The sequence below is a fragment of the Topomyia yanbarensis genome, chromosome 2 (genome assembly GCF_030247195.1).
Source record: "Topomyia yanbarensis strain Yona2022 chromosome 2, ASM3024719v1, whole genome shotgun sequence".
Lineage (NCBI taxonomy): Eukaryota > Metazoa > Arthropoda > Insecta > Diptera > Culicidae > Topomyia > Topomyia yanbarensis.
The window spans coordinates 444502205-444526601 of NC_080671.1; the positions used below are offsets into that span (position 1 = coordinate 444502205).

General features: G+C 36.5%; 1 protein-coding gene across 1 annotated transcript in view; it reads right to left on the bottom strand.

Moving 5' to 3' along the window:
• The window catches only part of LOC131685689 (adipokinetic hormone/corazonin-related peptide receptor variant I-like), a 357691-nt gene that overhangs the window by 160674 nt on the left and 172620 nt on the right, over positions 1–24397 (bottom strand). The window contains exon 3 of the mRNA XM_058969579.1: positions 12450–12677. Coding sequence (XP_058825562.1) covers positions 12450–12677 — 228 coding nt within the window. The remainder of the gene's footprint in view (positions 1–12449; positions 12678–24397) is intronic.

A 24397-nucleotide genomic window follows, 5' to 3' on the forward strand; every position in this document is an offset into this window, starting at 1 on the left:
GCAGATCTTCGACCCAATAGGTTCATGCAGCGCCTGTGGGTATTGAAGACCGACGCAGGAGATTCCTACGAGTAGGATCGTTCGCTACCTCCGCATCTCCAAGGCAGTACGCTAGATACAATCTCCACAATCCGCATTCCCAGAGTCGTGTCGCAGGTTAACACTGAAACCATCCAGCTCTATTTATTCTCCGATACCGCAGAGAAGGCGTATGAAGACTTTCAGCTATTTCTCAAAGCTTCCTGTCCCAAATCATCGAATCGAGGCCGAAAGCGACTTAAAGCTGCACTCCCAACTGATTCAGTGATCCTGGAGTCTTTACGAGCTGAGAAAGCAGCTACAGCTAAAAAACAACCACCGAAGCTAGAAAAGAATGCCGCTAAAAAAAGGAGAGGCAGAAACAAAAGGAAAAAGAACGAAAATCGATCGAAAAAGAGAGGAGCAAAAATGGTCGTCCCGCAGCTAAGCAACTACGTGAGTCGGAATGCACAACTTCTATTCCACACTCTGGCGACGACGACGACGACACCGAAGCAGTCATTATCAAGTACAAAATTAAACGCAACTGCTGAAAAATACACGTTTCTCAACATTTTCTTACATGGTTTTATGATTTTTTGCATCATTTGCCACTTTCTCAATTTGTTACCTGTATTACGCCAATTAATACCATTTATCCTATTGTGAGTAGCTAAAAATTCAATTTCTGCTAGCTGAGCTGTGTCATTGCTATCAGCCATCCGTGTGTGCGGAATGAAAAAATCAACAAGTAGTTCAATCACAATAGGATCGGTGCGACACCGATCGCTTGATGTCGATTGAATGCATACGTCACGGCTTGATGCTAACAGAAGTGGAAAAGAATGATCGCATGGTCGTTCTAGGTGGGGATTTGTGAAGTTTCTTTTGCCGGCGTCGGCGGTAAAACATGATGATAAGTTATGTTCTATCAATGACCAGACTTGGGTGCAACACCCAACTTCTACTTAGCAGAAGGCAAAGGATTCTTCACATTTCCTTTCGATCATGTCCATATGAGCCTGCCTAGTCCTAGTTTTCCGTTCTGAGTTTATAACTGATTCACTCTAGAATACCTATCCGTCTTTCAATTTCATTGCTTTCGCTTCTATTAGTCTTAAATTTGCCGAAAATAGACAACAAAATCGATACAGTAGAATCTTGCGGCAATTAAAACATAGTAACATCGTATACTAATGTCGTTTGCGCTTGAGGCAGAAACTAACTCTGTTTCGGACCTAATTGCTGTCAATTCGTTTGTTTGAGCCAGTTTCGAACTTAGGTTCGCCATTGAACTGAAAACCGGGTTGGGTTCTACCCTGAAATAAATTTCAGGTTCGCTCACACCATCGCACAGTGGTCGGAAACGCCAAAAACGTGAACTTTGTTCACTAGAGGCCAAACCATTGAAAATATTCACAGGGTTTCTTTGGAGGAATTGGTCGTATAAATATTCCCCACAATCTGATAATAATTGAAATTAGGCATGGCTTACTATGATCGAACTAAAAAAAATTAACTTTTTATAGTGACGAGGTAGAAAGTTGGTGTCTTCGTCAAAGTTTTAGAAATGCTCATAGTGAAGAATTTTGTTGAAAAACTTGAGCTTGTAAGACTAAAATTTATTGATGTATAAGGCGTTTTCTATGGCAACCCTCTTGTTAATAGTTTTTTTAATATAACTTTTTTTTATTGATACCTACACATTTGTCTTGAACAGAGTTTGCACGAAAAGTCACAATGAAAAATTATATTCAAGGGAGTTGCCATAGAAAACGCCTTACAAATCAATAAATTTTAGTCCTGTAAGCTCAAGTTCTTCAACAAAATTCTTCACTATGAGCATTTCTAAAACTTTGTCGAAGACACCAACTTTCTACCTCGTCAGTATAAAAAATAATTTTTTTTAGTTCGATCATAGTAAGCCATGCCTAATTTCAATTATTAGCAGATTGTGAGGAATATTTATACGAACAATTCCTCCAAAGAAACCCTGTGAATATTTTCGATGGTTTGGCCTCTAGTGAATAAAGTTCACGTTTTTGGCGCTTCCAACCACTGTGCATCGCTGTATTGCGAGAACCCAAATCAGCTCCATTAAAAACGTTTGTTTGAAGCAACTAATGTCTCATCACACTGTCAGGTGGATTAAACTCGTTTTACCTTTCTCAACAGAAAGGAGATTCATATCCTTTCTGTTGAGAAAGGCAAAGTCGACGTTTTAACCGAGGCCCAGAGGGCCGAGTCTTATACACCATTCGATTCAGTTCGTCGAGATCTGCAAATGTCTGTACCGTAAACCGGGGTGACATTGATCATTTTTCGAAGTAATCATTACATTTTTTTCGAGTTTAATATTTTTAAACCATGTACTGATGGATGGAGAACAAGATTGTATGGTTTTAACTAAAATTGCCCGTTTACAGCTATTTTTTCAAAAATGATTTCAAGTTGAAGTCCGTTTTCGTGTTCCGGGGTGACTTTGATAATCTGCATGTTCACCCACATTAAGTTATTGATGTCAATGCTTTTCATTCAAATGTTTGTTTAAACTTATTCTGGAAAGATACTCATTGTTAAATAGATGTTAATTAGTATTATACAAAGTATTTCAATGTACTGTAAAATTCGAGTAACAAAAATTCGTATAATTTGTGTCGAACTAGAATAAAAGATTCTGAAAACTATTAAAACTGCTAAAATTGTTTTGTTTCAGTGTTTTATCAATGTACAAAAAGTTTCATCCATTTTAACACGATGGAATATTGAACAATAAAAAAAAGTTGCCAATTTTAGCTTAAAATAATTTGAAATTATTGCCAACTAGTTTCACAAAAAATGTATTAAAAATAAACAAACTCTTAAAACTAAATTTGGCATATCCCAATCTAAAGGAAAATATTATTATTTGTGATTTATTATTCTTACTCAAATCTGAGATTTATTTGTTTTATATAAAATAGACACTTTACGAAGCTTCGTAAAAATCAGGTGAAGTCTAATTTCAGTTTTTTGTAGTTTTTGTACCCAAAAACCGAACAACATACTCAAAAAGTACAACAAATCATTATTTTATAAGTTTAGAGTAAAAATCAATTCAAATTAAAATGATTCGGTAGACTATTCTGGTTTAATAAGCGATCTACGAAAAAAGTTTCGAGTGATCAAAGTCACCCCAATGATCAAAGTCGCCCCGGTTTACGGTATGTGTGTGTATTAGACTGGTTCAATTTTTGACTTTTAGCTTCACCAGGATCTACTGATTCCTTTTATGGCCCTTAGCAATTGTGCAAATTTTGGTACCGATTGGTTGTGTCTGCGGACCCTCCAAAAATTACAAAGTTTATATGGAAATTAGTATGGAAAATCGGTTAAAATTGAAAATAAATTCATAAAAAATCACCTCATCAATCAATTCATGAGAACACTATATATTTCTAAAAGTATTCTTCTACTGAACACATTCGTAGAATATTGTAAGTTTGTGAAAATTCGCTGAGAAAAGTTATTAACTAAAGAAGCAGCATGACTTCAAAACAAGTGGATTTTATTATTAATCATAGCAACCCTGTTTGAAAAGCTGCATCTGCCATATGGGAGCGGTGGGTGGTAAGCCTAGTTTACATTTGTATAAGGATGGAGCTATTCAAACAAGGTTGCTATGATTAATAATAAAATCCACTTATTTTGAAGTCATGCTGCTTTTTTAGTTAATAACTTTTCTCAGCGAATTTTCACAAACTTACAATGTTCCACGAATGTGTTCAGTAGTAGAATACCTTTAGAAATATATAGTGTTCTCATGAATTGATTGATGAGGTGATTTTTTAAGAATTTATTTTTAATTTTAACCGATTTTCCATACTAATTTCCATATAAACTTTGAAATTTTTGGAGGGTCCGCAGACACAACCAATCGGTACCAAAATTTGCACAATTGCTAAGGGCCATAAAAGGAATCAGTAGAGCCTGGTGGAGCTAAAAGTCAAAAATTGAACCAGTCTAGTGTGTATGTATGTTTGTATGTATTTTCTAAACTCACTCACTTTTCTCAGAGATGGCTGAAACAAATTGCACAAACTTGATTTCAAATGAAAGGTATAACGCTCCCATAAGCTGCAATTGAATGTTGAAGAGTGCGGTCACCCAGCAAATTCCCATATAAAATGGTAACACAATGATGTCCAAATGGTGTAATAAATTATAAAAAGGGTGCAACATAACTCGGATTTGCGGGTCTAGGTCACTAGTGATCATTCTAAATAGCTTTGACCGCATTGGCCACCTATGACGGTTTTCGATGCCCCGGGTACTGATTCTGATTCGTATGTTAATGTCTCTGAGGGAACTCTTTACCGATTTATACAAACTTGTTTTCAAATGAAAGATACAATACTCCCATGGACTGCCATTGAATTTCATTCATATCTGATATTTGGTTCCAGAGTTACAGGTTGGTTATTGCGGCCACATAGGAACCGGTACAATCGTAATACTTCAAAGGTTAAAATCCATTTCTATTTGCAAGTATAGATTACTGATTCTTTGAATATATTGACCACTATAGACAGTACCGGAATTCTCGGGTTCTAGAATTACCCAAGCAACACAACATTTTACTGCTGCGCTTTTTTGGTTGCTAGATCTGTTGAATAATGTACACTTTTTTCAACTAATTATGTTGCAGAAACAGCTAGTCAACAAACGGTGTTGCTCGGGTAGACATTTTCACAATTATATTGAATATAATCAGCTATTGGATAAATGAGAAAGGCACAATTACACCATTAGGTGGATTTAAACTGCTTAATTCTCAAATCGTTGCAAAAATCTTCATGAAAATCAATCAGTAACACTCTACCAATGCCCCGAATAGATTGAGTCATTTTCATGAAGATTTTTCTAACGGTGTGAGAAAAAACTTCTGTTTTTGTTTGCCAAGATGGCCGCTTATTGAGCCGTCATCCAGATGAACCTTAACATCGCAGATAACCTTAACTTCCAACGTGTCTGTCTCAAACCTGTCATTGAATCATATTAACGTTGACGTGGCTTCAACAAGAAAGGCGACAAGCTCAACAGGACCAGATGAAAAATTCAGCCACCAACAGTAATTCGTCGTTGTTGTGCTATCTTACTACAAATGCCATATTGGGGTAAAATAGAAAGGATTTCCCGCTTTATGGAAGTTTTTATTTACATTTTCAAAAAGCCGATGGAACAGAAAATGATAATTACCTTACATTACTAAGCACCGTTCCCAAGCTGCTTGAAAAGGCTATTATGGATCCTCTTTTCAACCATTGCCGAAACGCTCTACGGCTACCAATCTGCTGTCGTTCACGTCTTGTGTCATAGGTATACTCTCCAGTGGTCTTCAGATGGGCGCTATCCACACTAATTTATCTGCGGCTTTCGACGAGATTAATCACGCCATTATTGTTGCCAAAACGGAAATGATTTCAGTTCCAATGTAATTCGCTGGATTCAATCATACCTCAGCAAGTGCCGTCTTTCCCTTAAGATAGGTAATTGTGTTTCCGAGGAGTTCTTCTTCTCATCCCGAATATCGCAAGGCAGCCATCTCGGCCCATTAATCTTTCTACTGTACTTCAACGATGCCAATTTAGCCCTAGAAGATCCACGGGTACCAAGAACAAACTAATTTTAAGGGGTCATCTATATAAAAGGCTCCACAACTCGAATACTGCTTAATTTTGATACATATTGTGTCTCAGCAATTTCTTTTGTAGTAACATTTTCTATTACTTTGTCTAAGACATAAAGTTTCGATCTTAATTAGTTCAGCAAAAAAATCGCATATTAGATTGGAAGGGCTATGCTGCCGAGATATCCTACGACACCGAAGCTAGTCAAGAACTTCCTCCGGCGGAAGACTGCATTTATTTACAGGAGATCAATGCAACTCCGGTTTACGGTACATTTGCAATTGACCGGCATACGTGCCTTGTTTAGTTTTTTCTATTCTATTTCTGATTTTGATCAAAGAAATCTTATAGAGAATTAACTAGATATGGTGAAGCTGATACATACTATCAAAGACACACATGGGTTCTGGTGAAAAACACGTTGGACTAACTCTGAAAACAAATTTGAATGGCACAGCGACTTTCCCATCAATTCTGATTCGCGTCCAATCTGTCGTCCTTCGATGCCAATCATCCGTACCCCTTGCAGCATTCTCTATCATCTAATGGACCTCTAGCAGACAGTGCCATTACTGAAGCAGTTTTATGCCTGATTTGAAAAGTTTTATCAGAGACGAAATCTAAATAATCGAGCGAAACAGAAAGCAACCCATAATCAACTAGACAGTTGTTTTTTTTTTGCGACGCTGCGTCAGTGATAGACAGCTAAAATCTGTCTGGAACCCTCTTTTTAATTTCACGCTTGAGGTGGTACATTATTAGTTCCCGCATCGATCAGATCCGACAGCTGTAACAAAAAGAATCAGTACCTATCAATTGAGGACTGAAATATAACTATTAATTTGATTATAGTTAACATTTTTTAGGGTGTTGGAATGTTGTTATATTGGAGGAATTTCACGAAGGTCCGTCTGAAAATCTCTAAAATCGTGACCGACCATCTTAGATTCCGACGAAACTTTACAGGTTTAACCGGCATGGAAGACTAAACATTTTCCACAGTCAATAAGATTATTTTGACTCAAGCGTAATTTTGTAAAAGGTCATAAACATTTCTACGTGCAATAATTTCATTTTTTTGTTCGATTACACTATTTTATACAGTCAAACTATCTGGGAACGAGTTACAGGGAATGAATACTTCTGCAAGAAAAAATATACGCTGAAAAAAATTTTGTGTCATTTTTCACAAAAACAAAAATTCACAATAAAATTTCAAATTACAAAAAACTCATTTTTTCTATTTTTTATATTTTGTCAACAAAAACCTAAAAGGAAAAGAAACATTTTGAATGCGATTTCATGATGGAGAAATTATCAGCAAAAAAGTTTTTCTAACAATAACTTTATATATGTTTTTAAATTTCATACTAATTGACATTCAAAACTGCAATTTTATTACAGAATATAATTCTAAGTATCATTTTAAATCAAAATGCATTTAACAAATATCTTCCAAAATGCGACAAATTTTTATAATTCATACTATTTGCAGTCAAAAGTACAATTTTATTTTTGAATATGATTCTAAACGCCATTTTAAATCAAAATGCTCATAACAAAAATTTTCTGAAATGTAGTAGTTCTCGAGATATTTTAAATTTCGTTTTAACAACACAATTATTTTAAATTAAGTTTTGCTTTTTTGTGTTTCGAATTCATCTCGTCAGTAACTAGCACTAGTTAGTCACAAAAAATTCCAAACAGTTCACACGACACATGTCCCGAGTGATGTCCCGGAAAGCAAATATAGCTATAGGCCTAATTATTGTCGATGGAGAAACGCGAATAACTTCTGAAAAGGTCGTAATATAACAAAATAACTGTGTTGGTAAAACAAAAATCATTACGGTGCATTATAGATTAGAATTACCAGTACAAGTGTCATTACGACATTTCGAATATGTCCAGGACACTACCCACCCATCTTTTGCACATGCGAGTGAAACAAAGATGCTTTTATCATCTGTTTCTGATAAAGGCTTTTACACATTCTTTGTGCCCGGTGTTAAGAAAATCGGTAACATCTAGCCATACAGCGAGTAAAGATAGGTGACACCATGTTGGCTTTACCATTTTCTAATTCGTCTTTCAATCTCCCGTAATTTCTGTCTCCTATAGTGCATTCCAGGATTGGAAAAGACCCAGCTGATGATAATATGGGTGTCGAACCTGATTCGTCATAGAATACTCCGATTTCGAACGGATCATATCAGCTCTTAGTGTGGATCAAAGGTAATCAGCAACGTATGCTTACGATCTCGAAAGAACTGACGCAGAAAGATTCAGCCATTACAAATATATCGAAAGTTCACCCAAGCTTAGAATTGTGATATCCAATAGAAAGCAAGCAAATTACATTACTGGTGACAAATCGTTTATATAGTACTACCGTATCTACACACCCGCTCACAAAGTAGAGATCGACGGTGTAATTACTGAATCGATAGTTTTGCGTGGATCTACTGAAGCAAGCCAACCTGTTTCAATCGCACAGGACATGACAAATTTGTATGTTGCTTCAAACCCGTATCGGGAGACCCGCACTTACGTCTTATTGAACATGATTCGACTGCATATCCGGCTGTTTTGTATCGCGCGTCATGTTCTGCAATAAATGCAAGCAAATGGGCCATTGCAGTTAAAGAATCGTGAGGATGTGCATATTGTGATGAGAGTTCTCAAAATCCATTCGTATTACCCGCGTAAATTCTTATAGAATTTGAAGCATTTCCTTAAAAGACGCACTAAGCACTCTTACAGAAAATATAACAGCTCGAGGAAGCGCTGATACAAATACGAAGCAAATAGCTCCAGAGATCAAATAAGAAGTCTCCAACGCTTCCAGAAACACCAAAAATTCCATGTAGCTTATCATTTCAACCAGTGACTCAACTAAGTGCAGAACGGTTTGGGCCTACCTTGGAACTCCTTCGGCACCGAAGAGAACTTCAATTCTCACGGTACGGCATGAGATTCCTCCACGATCTTTGCTACAGCTTTATGGAGGTTAAAATTGTTAAAACGAGCGACAAAGTTTGTAATAAATTTCATTATTTTTCTTGCAACTCAAACACGTTCGTTCTTTATTCTCTTCTGCACTTGACGCTCATTTCCAACTCTACTTTTGAACAATAATTTAGTTGAAACCTGGAAAAAAATCCCTTATGAAACATTTCTAACCCTATTTGCGGGGTCGGGACTCGAACCCAGGTGCGCTGCGTACAAGGCAATCGATTTACCAACTACACTACGCCCACCCCATACCTAGAAGTGGGAAATTTATCGTGACTAATTTTCTACTTAACTTCACTTATTTTACAAATCAGATAAAGTTTTTAGCGCCCCCTCAAGGATGGCACCCTTGGCGGGGGCCAATCTGGCCAATCGCACGCTACGGTTCAATCAACAACACATAAAACTTACTGCAAAAAATCAAAAAGCGTGCTAATGCAAATACCGATGATTATTGTATGATAATCATCGGGGAAACCGTATGTCGGAAACCCAAGCTCACCAAATTTTACTAAGCAAGGCATCGGCGACAAGGATCTACAAAAATGGTAGCGGAACACTACATTGATGACATCCGCAGACACTAGCAGAGCATCCTTATCTTTACTTTTCTTAACGGCGATGATCTCAGATATCGGTTGCTAAGCATTGCGTGTATGCAGTTCGTGATAGTATAACATGCTTTATTGTTAATGAAGTATGTCCCGAAATATACCCTTCAACGTTTAGCATTATCCATCAAAACGAACTGGTGGATTCGCTGCATAGAATCCAGAAATTCTTCATCCAACAGCTAGGTTTAGTTTCCCATTCGATAAGCGAATCTAAAGCTTTTGAACGCTTGTTTTTACATACGCGTGATCAGTTATATCATCAGCGTAAATTAGGCAGAATACTCCAATCGGTAAGAACTGGGTCATCACATAAATAGCGATGAGAAAGAGAAATACACTCAATACTGACCCCTGGCATAAGCCAGTTTCCATTTCCAACTCACTTGACACCAGAGTTAAAAATAATCGAAGTTTTTTTTGACGGCTGAAAATGAACCTGTTGCGACTCGCGGTGAATAGAAAAAATATTCATTCAACTATCCAACTTATTCATTCAGTTGAATATCGTACAATATATTCATTACACTAATTAACTAGGAAAATGTTTTCAAATGCCGATAAAGCATATGAAACAACAATCATCATCGCTTACATTGTGCCAGGGCCTACTTTGAAGCGTTTGATTCGTTGCTGAACGGTCGCTTCGTGTAATAATCGGAAACGAATGAAAATATGCATGGATGAATGGGTGGTTTGTTCGTTTGACGTTTTCAGCTACGTCACTGAATATTGAAAATGAATGCGCCTGAATATGATCAATTTTCATTCAATGAATTTGAATATTTTTAACTCTGCTTGACACTGATCCGTTTGTTGTTTTAGTTATTTTCCTAATGAGCTCTTAAGCCTTCATAGGCAGTACGTGTTTTGAACTACATTTATTCACTTTGCTGAATACGAGAATAGAGTATAAGTACATTAATCGTTTGAATGGAATATTTCAAGTTACCCCGGAACCATAACATACGAACATGAAATAGTATTGATTGGCTCCATGCTTTCTAAATTGTAGGCAGCTCCAGGCGAATAATGAAAAATGTTGGAGAGGCAACCGGTTCCTGCTTAGTTGTTGGATTTCGTACCCAAGTAACCATAAGCATTAAGCCATTGCACTATATTGGCTATACATTTGCACTAATGTTGCATTGAAACTCCATTACAGCAACAATAATGCACAAATGCATAGCCGAAATATAGCATTATCGCTTGCTTTATATGCGTATATAAAGCTGATATAACGCGTAGATGCTTCAAGGATCTTTAAAGCATCTAAGCTTTACATGTGCATTTAGTGCCACTATAGAGCAAATGGAAATCCGATATAATGCTATTGTAAAGCTGTGGGTTTATTCGTTATGCAACACTTCTTGAAGATTATATTCGGCATATTTTATTTCAATCGAACATATGCAATATGGACTATAGCAAACGCAGCGCACTAACTGTGAAGGACGAGGCTAAGTACAACAAGAGCTTAAAAAAATTGACATCCCTGCGTGAACTTGAAAGAAAACGAAATTCAATTCATGCCCGCTGCGATGAATGGAATGTTTGGTTCGTTTCGCTCTTCATTCGTTCTCCCGACGCGGCGCATTCAGGTTCGGACATGTTCGGCTTCAGAAGGAACGTGAATTTTGTTATGTTTTGTTAGCTCTGAGAGGGATTATTGAGCAAAAGTGCACCAGATATAGATTACGTAGATCACTTATGTTCGAAAATGTAGAAGATGCTAACTTCTGCCTTCAAACTGTCGACATAATAACAAATGAATGCTTTGGTTGGTGCATGAATTTGTATTTCCTCTGCACTTAAGCATTCGATTCTGTATGAAATTTCAGTCAGTTGGAAAGTGAATGAATGAGGGAGGCATTGAATGTCGGTTTCGGCAAATGCAAGCAGAAATAGGTAACTGATTTTAAAATTTCGTAGCACTGAGTACCACAGTTCGAGACTTACTAAAGGTAATTTTCGTAAAAAATTCATATCATGTGAGAACGAAAACCCATTAAGGATATTCATTACAATGCATTAGAAGAGAGTCGATTATGGTTTTAAACAGAACATTTTATTTTAAAATTTGTACTTTTTTCTCTTCATACCGAAAGGAAACATAAGAAATGGGTTTAAAACCATGCCGGACAATGACAGTCAACTGAAGCTTTCTAATAGCATTAGTAGTGCCACTATTAGCCTTTCAAATTTGACATTTGTATACTGCTCTAAATAATAGCATTAGTACTGCAAAAACGAGCTATCAATCTCTGCACAGTAATAGCATTATATTTCGCCTTTTCTGGCATAATACCAGCATTATATCAGTATTTAGGGCTTCACGGCTCTTTACGACTGCCCTATATGTGGATGTAAAGCAGATATTAGGCTACGTTATAATGCTTATTGGTTACTTATTGTGTAGTTTGCTGTTGCCACTGAGAAAAGTGGGAACAATTGAAGGCTCAACAATTTTTGACCGCAAGTACTCGAATAACCGAGTAGTATGCTAGAAATCAAATGTCAACCAGATGAGCTTTCTTTCTGTGTGTTTAGCATTTTGGAAAAAAGTAAGGCATTGTGAATATTTGTGAATTGTAGTAATGCAAATATTCCATAAGATCCATAAGTGGTTTCAAAATTCTCTAAATCTTGTAGAATACTGTCCGTTTTGTCGATTCGATACATCCAATGAGTGTCCAGAATTCAAATCATTCAAGCAGGGGTCATAATTTATACTTTAACAACAAAATGGAATTTTGCTATTATTAAACATAATTGATGGTTGAGGTTACAGACGAGTTATCTAGAAAGTATTTGAGCCAAAATTTCTTGAGTGTCCGAAATTCAAATGAAAACGATATGAAATCAAAAGCGCTGCTGTTTTCACTCCACTTCAGTGCAGATGCCGCATAGTTGTTGGCAGAGTTGTTAGAAGAACGAACTGCTTGAACATTATATCCTATATAGTGCTTAACTGATCCCAGAATGCTTGTAGCATACTAATCAAGAGATATCGTAGAAAACCACTAGCCTTAAAATTATTGACATTTATTATCCACTCGAGGCTATCGAAGCTTTCAGTAGTGCACGTAACCCTGAAAGCAATAATACCCACCGCCGAAAAAAAAGAACCACTCACCTGCGGAATCGCGTTCACGAAGGCGATAATCCACGCTCCACCCAGCATAATCTTGCCTCGTTTCCGTGCGGCGGAAACCCGTAGCGGATATATCACAGCAAAACAGCGGTCCAGCGAGACACACACCAGCACATTCGAGCTAAGGTAGAGACAGAAGGCGCGCATAAACAGGAACACCTTGCAGGCCACATTACCGGCGTGCCACTGGACCGTGATGCGCCAGCCGACCTAGCACCGGAGATGAATAAACGGGAAGAAAGAAAGAAAATGAACGGTTAGAAATATAAAAAATACATGATTTCGAATTTATTCGAGGTTCCAGGCTCCGCAACAGTTCCGGTCTGCACAGTATTGGCTAGTCGCCAGTGTCGCGTAGCTAGTGCTAAAATACGAAAGCGAAGTACACCTGCTTGTGTGCGAAATAATTTATTCAAGTGGTACGACCAACCATCAAAGAACTATTTAAATTAGCATTCTCACAAAACCAATTAGCATTCGGCAAACGACTAATTCAATTAGCTTGAGCATATTACGGGTAAATTTCGGAAAGGGGGGTTTAATACGAAAGTTTATTTTGGGTTCCAAAACAAACATCTGCAGAGTAAATACGTGTGTACTTGTAGGTATACGTATGGTGCAAAGGCCATGGCTCACCCGTATGGAGGAGCTAGTAACTAACTATAGGATGAACAAAACGGCATTATCAAATCCAGCAGAGTATAATGATGTTGCTGAATCGGATAAAGTTTCCTTTTCAAAAATAGAACTCTACAGAAAATTCCTAGCACGGGTATATTAATTAAGCCACATCAAGCTTATTTTGATTTCGTGCGATGTATCCTTTTGGATGACTAAATGGCAAGACTCAGGCCTGCCCCGCTGGTAACCGCTGATTCAAACGACATCCATACCACCTAGCCGGTCCGTATGTGGCCTTCTTCCGGCTCAAAATTATTTTTTTTTATTTTTCAAAGATTTCTAATGTCTCGGCGGAACGCTTCTCGGCTGTAATCGAAATATCCAAGGTCCGCTCGAACAAACTCAGGACTATTGTGTTTATCTTCCCGCTGAGGAAGTTGAAATTGATGGTGTGATCTCCGACAATAATTCGATGTATGAAAATCTGCTGAAGTACAGTATTGGCCGTTTTCGGGAATTCCTTACTAACTTACGGCAAAAGTGCTGAACTTCTTTTTATTCAATTCGTTTATTTGATAAGGTACGTTTGCGTTAGCTTAACGGGGCCAAATTGTTTGTTTTACATTTTAGATGTCTTATAACTAAGGGATTATACATTGATATATTTGATTAACATTAAGGGCTTCAATTACAGCAGTGATATAATTTGGAATTTTCAGCAAGGAATAATATTGGAGCAATTAATTATATTACACTAAAAGGAAAAGTGGAAACGTGGAATACCGTTTGATATTCTAGAATGAGTGGTGGAATTATATTAAGTCTAGTCTAGTTAATTAGAAATATTTTTATGAGTAGTAGTAGTTTGGCATTTCTTAACGAGATTATTGAACTTAATAATTAAAACAATAAATAACGAATATTCTTAGGGAGACATACAGTTGAGTTGAGATCTGGCAGAACAGCTCTCGGCGCATGCCCAGATAATATGGTCGATATCGTGATAACTGTCGCCACAAGCGAAGATACTGCTATTTGCGAGCCCAATATGTCGGAGATGAGCATCTAACATGTAGTTATTGGACATGATACAAGACAACACACGAATAAAACTCCGTCCGGCATTCATTCCTCTAAACCAAGGCTTCGTTGATACCTTCGGGGCAATGGAATGTAGCCACCTTCCTGACTCTCCATTGCTCCAAGATGTATGCCGACTTTCTAGTGACCTCTGACGGGAGAGAGTAAAAAATTCATTGAAGCATATTGCCTTTCGTAAATGTCACCTTCCAATGCGCCCGCCTTAGCTAGAAAGGTCGCTTCTTCCTTACCCGAGATGGAGCAATGAGAAGGGACCCAAACTAAGGTAATCTTGTACGATTTTACAGACAAAGCGCGCGGTAGCTCCCATATTTTCCCCCGAAATGTGAAAGCGACCTATCACAGACGAGAGCTCGCCTACTATAACTGATGGTAGTTCACAGTTGCCGTCAAATAGTGATGAGGGATTTTTTGGAAATTAAATGAAAAATCCCTAACTTTCTTTAGTGGCAATATGTTTTGACGTAGGACTACGTCTTTGTTTTCGAAAATGCGTTAGGTTTTAAGCGGTTATAACTCAGCTATTTCACGATGAATTTTCGAATTTTTTCACAAATCGCCCAGAAATACTTCTAAGAACAGATTCCAATGGTTAAACCCATAGATTTTTTGTATTACGGCATTGAATATTTAAATATTGTAAAACATAGTCAAAATACCACGCATTTTCACACAGAAAGTAGCGCTTCCCAAGTCCAGCACGACAGATTTGTGTACCTAGCGAGCTACGTTTCTATAAATGACGTCCTCATCAACGGGTGCGCGACGTTTGGCATAAATACGTTAGACATAAGAACGTTAGGCATACATATGTTGGGCATAAGTACATTAAGCATAATAGACGTTAGGTATAAAGGACGATTGGCATAATATACGTTAGGCATAATGGACGATAGGCATAATTCACAAAAATATAAAAGTAATCGCAGGCTTTCGTTATTATAGAGATATCACTTGTTTTTTCGGGTTTAACGAGACTCCAAAATGAAAAATAAACACCCTGCGACATATTTATCCCTTGCAACTGTAGGGGTTTTTTCTATTTTTCCCGTGGACGAGATGAAGAAAGTATCCCTTGATTTAAATCAACAGTTTGGTACAAGCACATTTCAATGTATAACCAATTCAGTTGCATCCAAATATTTAAAAAAGCCAAATAATGAACAAACTTTAAGTTTTGGAGCCTATGGAAACTTGAACTGTTATGTACAGCATCAGCCTTAGGCTACAGATTTTACGTTTGCGACAATACCTTTTCGTTTCGATACCTCGTCACAGTACACAAATAAACTCTCTCTCTCGTATCAGACAGTTTTCGTAGTTCTATTTTGATGGCCTCAAGAATGTAATCCATAAACTTGCTGCTTCAATATTGATTACCTCCTATAATATGGAGGTAATCAATATTGAAGCAGCAACATTCTTATATTCGTTGAATAAATAATAAAATGCATCATTCTTTCTTTCATGAGCTGTTCTTCAAAAGCACATATTTTCTTCTTTGACATGTATGTATGCACCATACATGTATGTAAGAGCTAATCTAAGTTGATTGCGTTATTTTTAATGTATTAAAAGGTTATATATAAAGTTGTGGCGATAAAATGAGCTATGTTATTGATTTCTAGAGAGTCTTCTGCAAATTTTATTTGAAAAAGCGGAAGACAGTTCGTTAGGAGTACTGTCAAAGATAAAAAACAAGTTTTACAAAATTCAAAACTTTTTGAGCGAATTGGCGGAATGTCGCAATTAATCTTCTTAAGACAGATGTCTTCCGTTTAATTCCACTATATTAATAATAATGAAAAACAATTGCTTTTCACCATCAATCAGATACTAGTATTTCAAATATTACTTGTGGTCTTCCTCAGTGTTCATATCAGTCTAAAGAAAATTTCTATTTAAGTCGTTTAAAAAATTAGCGCAAGCTGGATTTCCTCATACCACGCATTCGGTCTGCTTCTTTTATTTGAGTTCAAATTTATTCAAGTATATACAGTAGAAGAAAATGTTGATCAAGTTTGATCAGCTTCCAGAGTAATTCTATCACATCCAAATGTTCAAACATTTACGCTATTATCATTCTAGGCCATCACCGCCAAAAATTAATTTTCTTGAAGTGATAATTTATGCCTAAAGTCCATTATGCCTAACGTTTATTATTCCTAACGTCTATTATGCCTAACGTACGTATATCAAACGTCCGTATGTCTAACGTATTTATGCCTAATGGGGTACACCCCTCATCGACTATTTAAGGTACAGATTTGGTCGGACAAACTCACTTACCTGTTGGTCGCCGAGTATACAACTGCGCTGCAGGCTTCTACAACCACTGTAGCACACTGATTAGTCCGCTACACTGGCTGTGAAGGTACGCTACGCAGTTCCTTTCAACAGGCAACTGAGCTTGTCCGATCAAACACCATGCTTTCCTTTGTGTTGTGCACGTTTCAAGCACACATTTTATGTACAATCTCGAACACTAATTTATTCGATGGTCTGTCCATTTGGCTTCGAACGCAAACTGAACCAAGTACAAAACATGGGGGTCGTATGCGAATGCAAGCAATATTCGTGTGTTACACTCGTACTGGCAACATACGCTGTTCTGGTCGCGGTTTAGGAGAAAAATCGTTGAAAAAGCAAAAATTCCGCTTGGTTCTCCTGTTTCCTGTGTATCGCTTGCTGGCTCACTACGCCGAGCGTGTCGGTATCGAAGCACTCGACTACATGGCAGCAGGGAATATCTTGGCATCGTATCGGAGCTGACAGGAAATGCTGCCCGTGATAAAAAAAAGATCACAAGAAGTCCTGTACAACTAAAAGCAAGCTTTATTTCCGAAACAAAGAAAAACCGCCTTTTTGACCTACTTTAAAAAAAATTGAATGGAATAAGTGAGAAAAATGCCAAAATGCGGCGAATGAAAATAGATAAATATTGAACATTTAAATAAAACAAATGGTGAAAAAAGGATGTTATGGATAGAAACAAAAGTATAACAAAAGAATCAAACAGATAAATAGAAAACATGAAAAAGCGGAGAAAATTCAAAATTGTATAGTTCAGAAAAATGCAAAAAAAAGAAGTGGGAAAAAGGAAAGGAAAAGAATAGTAACAAAATGAGAGAGAATTAAAAAAAATGTGAATAAACTGAATAATAAAAAATATACAATAAAAATATGCAAAAAACTTTTTAAAGGGAAAGTGAAATACGTTCATGGACGAAGACAAAAATCACCAAAACAAAAGAAAAATCCAAGATGGAACATAGAAATGGAAAAATTAAAATATGTTTAATAAATGTGACAAGAACAAATAAATGAAGAAATAATAACGAAAAGAGGACTGGTAGCGTAGTTGGTGAATAGATTGTTTTGCACGTAGCACATATGGGTTTGCTTCCCAGCTTCGCACATAGAGTTAGAGATTTTTCCTACCCCAAAACATAATGGGAAATGTTCCTAAGGCTAAAATAAAAGAAAACAATTGGTATATAGAATATGGCAAAGAGAAAAATAAGCACCATAGTGGGTTAAATGTGAAAAATAAAGAAGCAGAAATAAGGAACACTTAAGACAATTTATAGAATAATTGGAAAATAAATAAAACGAAATGAAAATAAACGAACAAAATCGACGCATAAACGAACAAGAAAATGTTGCAAATGTACTAGCAAAACGAAAAATTGCGATACAGTGAAAAAGTGGGACAAAAATGGAACGAATTATAAAAATTAAGGAAACTTGTATGTCTTCAAAAATGAAAAATATAAATAAATGTAGAAAATAGAATAGGGTATAATTGGAATAAATTGTAACTCTTCTACTGTGTATCCCGGTAAAGCTCAGTAGCAAGAGCCTCCTTGAACTGGGTCTCAGGGTCGGCTTACTACTGGGTAATCGGAGGGGTTTCGCGGACAACTGTGCAGGGTACTATCACTTTACTAAAATGGGTTGTGAAATGAGCAAATTGAAAATGAAATCTAAACTTCGAAAACTTGTTTTATTCAAATGAATTTTACTTTTACTAAATCACTGTTTATTTAAACTATTGCTTGTGTGTGAGTGTGTATGTGGGTTGTGGGTTTATACCGGTACGTACCGCTGCTGTTGCTGGAAGTTGCTTGTGGTTCGGGGCCGTCCTGCGAGCGCTCGCGTGGCTGCTGCTGACGACGATGGGGCTCGGGAACTGGTGACAATGGTGGCTGCTGTTCTCGCTGGTGGGTTGGCGGGTTCTTGACGGCGTTCGTGGAGTCTAATGGCGGCTGTTGGCGTCTTCCCTCATTGACGAGTATCGACAGGCCCAGGACGCTACCGGAGTGACCGTGCCGAGAGGGGTAAGTCCTCCTTAGCGGTTATGGCTCAAGGCCAGAGGACGATCGCTGGTCTTTGACGGGTTAGACGTAGCAAGCATCCAGGGCTCGCTAGGCCGAATCGTGTGCTGCCGGGTGGTTATGATTGCGTCACCCAAGGCACGGGAAATTTTATATGAAATCAAAAAAAGGTCCTGTGAGGGTGTTCAGGAGACAGGTATTAGTGAAACCCTTGATTACTCGCATCAAGCTGTACTTCCACCTTTATATTATCTGAACAAATGTGTCACCTCTCACCGATAATTTTAACTTTATTTAAAACTCACACCACTTCAAGGATGTTAAGCACACGAACGCCAGATTATGTCTGAGCTTTGGTGGACTCATCAAGTAGTCCAAAAGTCTTAGGTGGCGAAGCATTTTGGCGGTTTTCCACGGCTTTCTGGGAGCGAACTTTGGGAGTGCCGCGCTACCATTTTTCGCCTGCCGTATAACAGATTTCCTCCCCCTTTCATTATCTGTTGTACGGTTTGGTGTTCGTTGGTTTTACCACCCACTTGTACCCACAGTGTTGGTTTAGTGTGTTGACAATTATTTGTGTTCATTCTTATCCTACTAATCCTAATTTTAACAAATAACAAATAACTTTTAGTACAGGTCGGACTCGATTATCCGGGGATTTGAAAAAAATCTCACCCCGGATAATCGAATCACCCGGATAATCGAATCAAATTTTTTTTTGCGTTTTTTCATGAATTTAAGCTTCATTCGTGGAGAAATTGGAAATAAAATGACCAGGACAAATTTTCCTATTATGGTAAATATAAATGTACCTATTTTGGCCCTAGTCGATTTTTCAGACTTTCAGGGTGTGATTTGTATTTTCAGTTGGTTTTCATTTATTATTCATATTGGTAACGAGTTAACGATATGTATCAGTTGCTTATAGCTATTTGTACAAGAATTCGAAGATAAACTTTTTAATAAGGTATGTCTTTTGCAATACAAATCAAACTCGATTACCCAGGGCTTAGATTTTCCGAGGTAACTGATTCGATTACTCGAATACCAGAAAAAAAAAAATTAATAAGTAAACTGGGGGTCGTCTGTTTCTTGGCTCCAGTTTAATTTACGTGGAGTGTCACATATCACAGCTAACATGTCTAGTCATTCTAATTAGAAGAGTGCGTGTTGCGCACCCACAAAGAGATCCTTGTCCTTGTAGCATCATTTAGTTGACCAATACTGGATTGTCCGGTAATAACTACGCGTGTAGTCTCCGCAAACTGTCCCACTCATACTTGTCACTAGCGAAGGACTACCAGGTTCCCGGGCGCCTCAGCGAGAAGTACTGCTGGCGCCCTCTTTACATAGCCTATCATCCATCTTTGCTTGAGCTACCCAAGAATTGAAATCACCTCCAGTGACGGCCGGGTCTCTTTTCAGAATCTCGTTAACCATTTCTTGACCAACTTTTTTCTACCACGTATAGGGTCCCAAAACTATTTTTCCTTAAAACTGTTGGCGTCAAGAAACACGAAAAACCTGGTTTAAGAAAGATAGGTGCTTCTTTTGCTGCTGCTCAATATTTACCTTCCGATCTAGTCCAATTGCATGAAAAAGGTAATTGAGGGCAATCTAAATTAGAAAGTTTTAGCAGTTTTCAATAATATTCCCAGGCTAAGAAAATATTCCAAAATTTCATTTTCGCCGTTAACAGAAACTATCCCTGGCAGCACTGCTTCAGCGGAACCCAACCAGATTAATTGTAATAACTTCTGTTCTAATGCTAATATTTATAACTTTTAGTGCTCAAATGAAAGATCTTAGTCGCAGTTGTTAACCTTACTTGACGTTGTGTAAACCAAACGTTATAGTCATATAGAAACATGGTTGTTCATCAACCAGAAGGGCACGAACGGGTTAAAGATGCTATTGGAATTCTGAGCAGGAATCACTTATTGAAGGGGATAATGGGAGAAGAGCAATATTGTTTGTGTCAAAGTCCACTGGAACTCAAAGCAGGATATTCATCAGAATATTACACCGGATTCCAATGATAATAGGACCATGATTCTGTCAGTATCTGAAATAAAGCATAATCTTCTGCAGAATTCTATCTTGAGAAATATTCCACTAGACATTTAAGAAGCTTTTCTCTAGAATCCTACATCAAAATTCAGAGAAAAAGCCGTAGAAATACGGATAAATATTGAATCGAAGTTCTGAAATAGATTCCATTGGGATGCTAAGACAACTTCGATCAGAATCTTGAAAAGTATCCAAACAGAATCCTGAGAAGCATGTCATCATTATCCCAAGAGATAGCCAGAAACCGACCGAGCAATGTAGGTATAATGACGTTTTATGTGGCCTACAGTAACCGATGTATTACGAGGAAAATGTACTTTTAGTGTAAAATTAAAAAGTTGCATATTTGGCAATATTGGCATTAAAAACTTTTCATTTTTTTGGAATCCCTAAACAAATCTTTAAAAAAAATATCTCGCTGATTGATTCTAGTGCAAACAGTACCAGAGATATAATCCGAAGAAAAACATTTTTTTAAACAATTTGTTAAAATTAACCGTTATGTGTCCAACAAAAAACACCTATAACAGGCCAACGAGGGTACCCGGGTACCCACAAATTAAAATGCTCATAACTATGGCTTCCTTTAACCGATTTTGACACTTTTAGATGTTATAGATTCAGGAACTCGTTCACTTTTGGATTCTGTAACATTGAACCGGATGAATGGATCTGGTTCTTGGTGATCCGGATTTTCCTGAGTAATGTTCCAGTACTAGGGTATGATTTGTAAATTTAAATAATGCCCTAGCAAAATGAGTATCAAAACACTTCAAATTGTCTCGGAAGTCTATTATTTATTGTTACGGGACCCTATGGTAGCTTGAAAAATGGAATTGGAATGGAATGGCCATTCACGGCCCTACGGGAACCTGCTCCGGAATGTCCGTTCCGTGGTGAAATCACCAAATGGTTCCAATACCATGAGATACAGTCTATTGATGCTATGCCAAGGATTTTGATACCCATATTGCTAGTATTCCATTGATATTCACAAATAGTATCCAAGCACTGGAACATGCTTCCGGAAATCCGGATTCCCGAGAACCGGTTGAAATAACCCGATTCATTTTTACCAAGTCTAAAAGTGGATGAGTTCTTGAATCCAAAACACCCAAAAGCATCAAAATCGGTTGGAAATTACCTTAGCTATTGGCATTTCAGTTTTGGGGGTACCCGGGTATCCACGTCGGCCTGTGACGTAGTAAAAAATTCAGGAGCCCCTCCTCACTGCCTTCTTACTACATCAAAAACATTATTACCCCAAAAACTTGACTTAGTGAAGTTCCAAGATGTCACAAAGTTTCAATTTCCAGCTACGGATAAAACATCGGAATTTCATTATTTTTCAACCTAAAAAGGTATCCGGGTACCGCGTCAGACACATAACGGTTAAGAGTGTTCCCATGGACTGAGGGGCTGTTTAAACGACACAACAATTTAGGTTATTATATATTGGCTCTAAATGAACAATTTCTTCAAAACTGGTTCCAATCCATGAAGGTCGGTTCCAAGTTTTGTTTTTTAGGTCACTTTGCGCGGAATAACCCATATATAAGCTATTTTTGAGGTAGGTTAAAATTTGAGAGGAGGTTAACCCTAGACCTCCAAATTGCCCGAAAAAATGTTCTATTGACTGCAATGATCGAATTAGCACTATAATAAGACATTATAGTTGAAATTTGATTTTTTTCAAAACACCCGGATAATCGAATCATTTTCCCCGGATAATCGAATCACGGATAATCGAATCCCCGGATAATCGAATCCCCGGATAATCGAGTCCGACCTGTATTTACATTTTATTACTACTAACCCTACTAACAATTAACCCTTATATTATTTAGAAACGTGACAGTACATTAAACATTTAGGCACATACTTAAAATAAACAGAGGACTTTGTAACAAACGGTTACAAAATAGAACACATAGGCAAATAGAAAAAACTGTGAAATAATAAAATATAAAACCGATTTAATCCACCTAGCCGTGAGATGAGACATTTCTTACACATTTTACTATTGGATTAGTTTGCAGAACTCACGAGAAGTAGGCACCCAACTAGAGGTGGGTTGAAAACATTTTCTAGTCTTGCACGAATAAAATCTCGAATAAACTGAATACATTATAGAAATAAACAAAACGACCGGAATAAAAAAGTAAAGCAAAAAACGAAATAATAGGTTTTTAAATTCATGAAATGAGTAGAAAAATTAATGTAAATCAAAATTATAAAATACACGAATCAAATTAGATTAGGTTATTAAATAAAAATTAAGATTATATTTAGAAATAGTTATAAGATTAATAGAATAAATTGACTCATACTAACAAATTGAAAGAAATAAAACGAATGACTAAACATGAAATGCATAAAATTAAAGATATGAAACAAATGAATCAAATGAATCAAATGATTCAAATGAATCAAATGAATCAAATGAATCAAATGATTCAAATGAATCAAATGATTCAAATGAATCAAATGAATCAAATGAATCAAACGAATCAAATGAATCAAATGAATCAAATGAATCAAATGAATCAAATGAATCAAATGAATCAAATGAATCAAATAAATCAAATGAATCAAATGAATCAAATGAATCAAATGAATCAAATGAATCAAATGAATCAAATGAATCAAATTAATCAAATGAATCATATGAATCAAATTAATCAAATGAATCAAATGAATCACATGAATCAAATTAATTAAATGAATTAAATGAATCAAATTGATTTAATTCATCCAGTGAATACAATGAATCAAATTAATTAAATGGATCAAATGAATAAAAAGAATGGATGAACAAAATGAATAAAGTAAAAAATAAATGAAATGCATAAATAAAACAAACGAATCAAATAAACAAAATGAGCTGAAGTGATAAAATGAATAAAAAGAAGAAAATGAGCAGAAATAAATGCATTGATTAAAACGAAAAATTGAACAATGGTAAAAGGTTATAAATTAATATAAAGAAATAAATTGAATCAAATAAATTATTTGGATGAAATGATTAAAACTGAAAAAGTAGTCAGATTATTAAAATGAAGAAACTGAACAAAATGAATAAACTGGAAAAAATGAATATAATGCATACAATGAAAACAATGAATGATATGAGTAAAATGCACAAAAAGAATAAACTGATCAGAGTGAATCCAAAGAATGAAACGAATAAAATAAGTAATATGAAGGCAGATGAACAAAACGAATAAAAAGATGCGGAATGAAATAATTAATTAAAATGAAATGGTCATATATTTGAAGCAAAAAACATTTTTGAATAAAGAAAATGAATAAACCGGATTGTTCTGAGAAAAGGCTAATAAATATGCAATGGACTTTCTAGGCTTTCCATCTTTTTTTGGTTTTATTCTTTTTGTTTTCATGCTTCTTTACTTGACGAATTCGAAGTTTACTTTTTGGCCACATATTCCCGAAAAAAAGATTTATGTACAGAATAGAATTTACTGGTCCAGTATTTTAACGCGCAATTGAATATAGTAAAATGAGACAAGGTCACATGTGCTTTCAAGCCCCTTAAACAATGAACGACAGGGAGAATGCGATTCGTGAATGAGACAGGTAGATATTTCAAAGTTTTTATTTGCATTGAAGTAAATAGTGTGAAATGTCTAGGCTATGTCGATAGCATAAAAGCCGTGCATTCAGTTGATTGCAATGCAGTCTCTTTCCATTCATCCTCATAGCTTGCATATTGTTTCTTTCGGAATTCTCGTGCTGGAAATATGGATAAGTCCTATACAAACCAATATTGTGAAAAAGAAA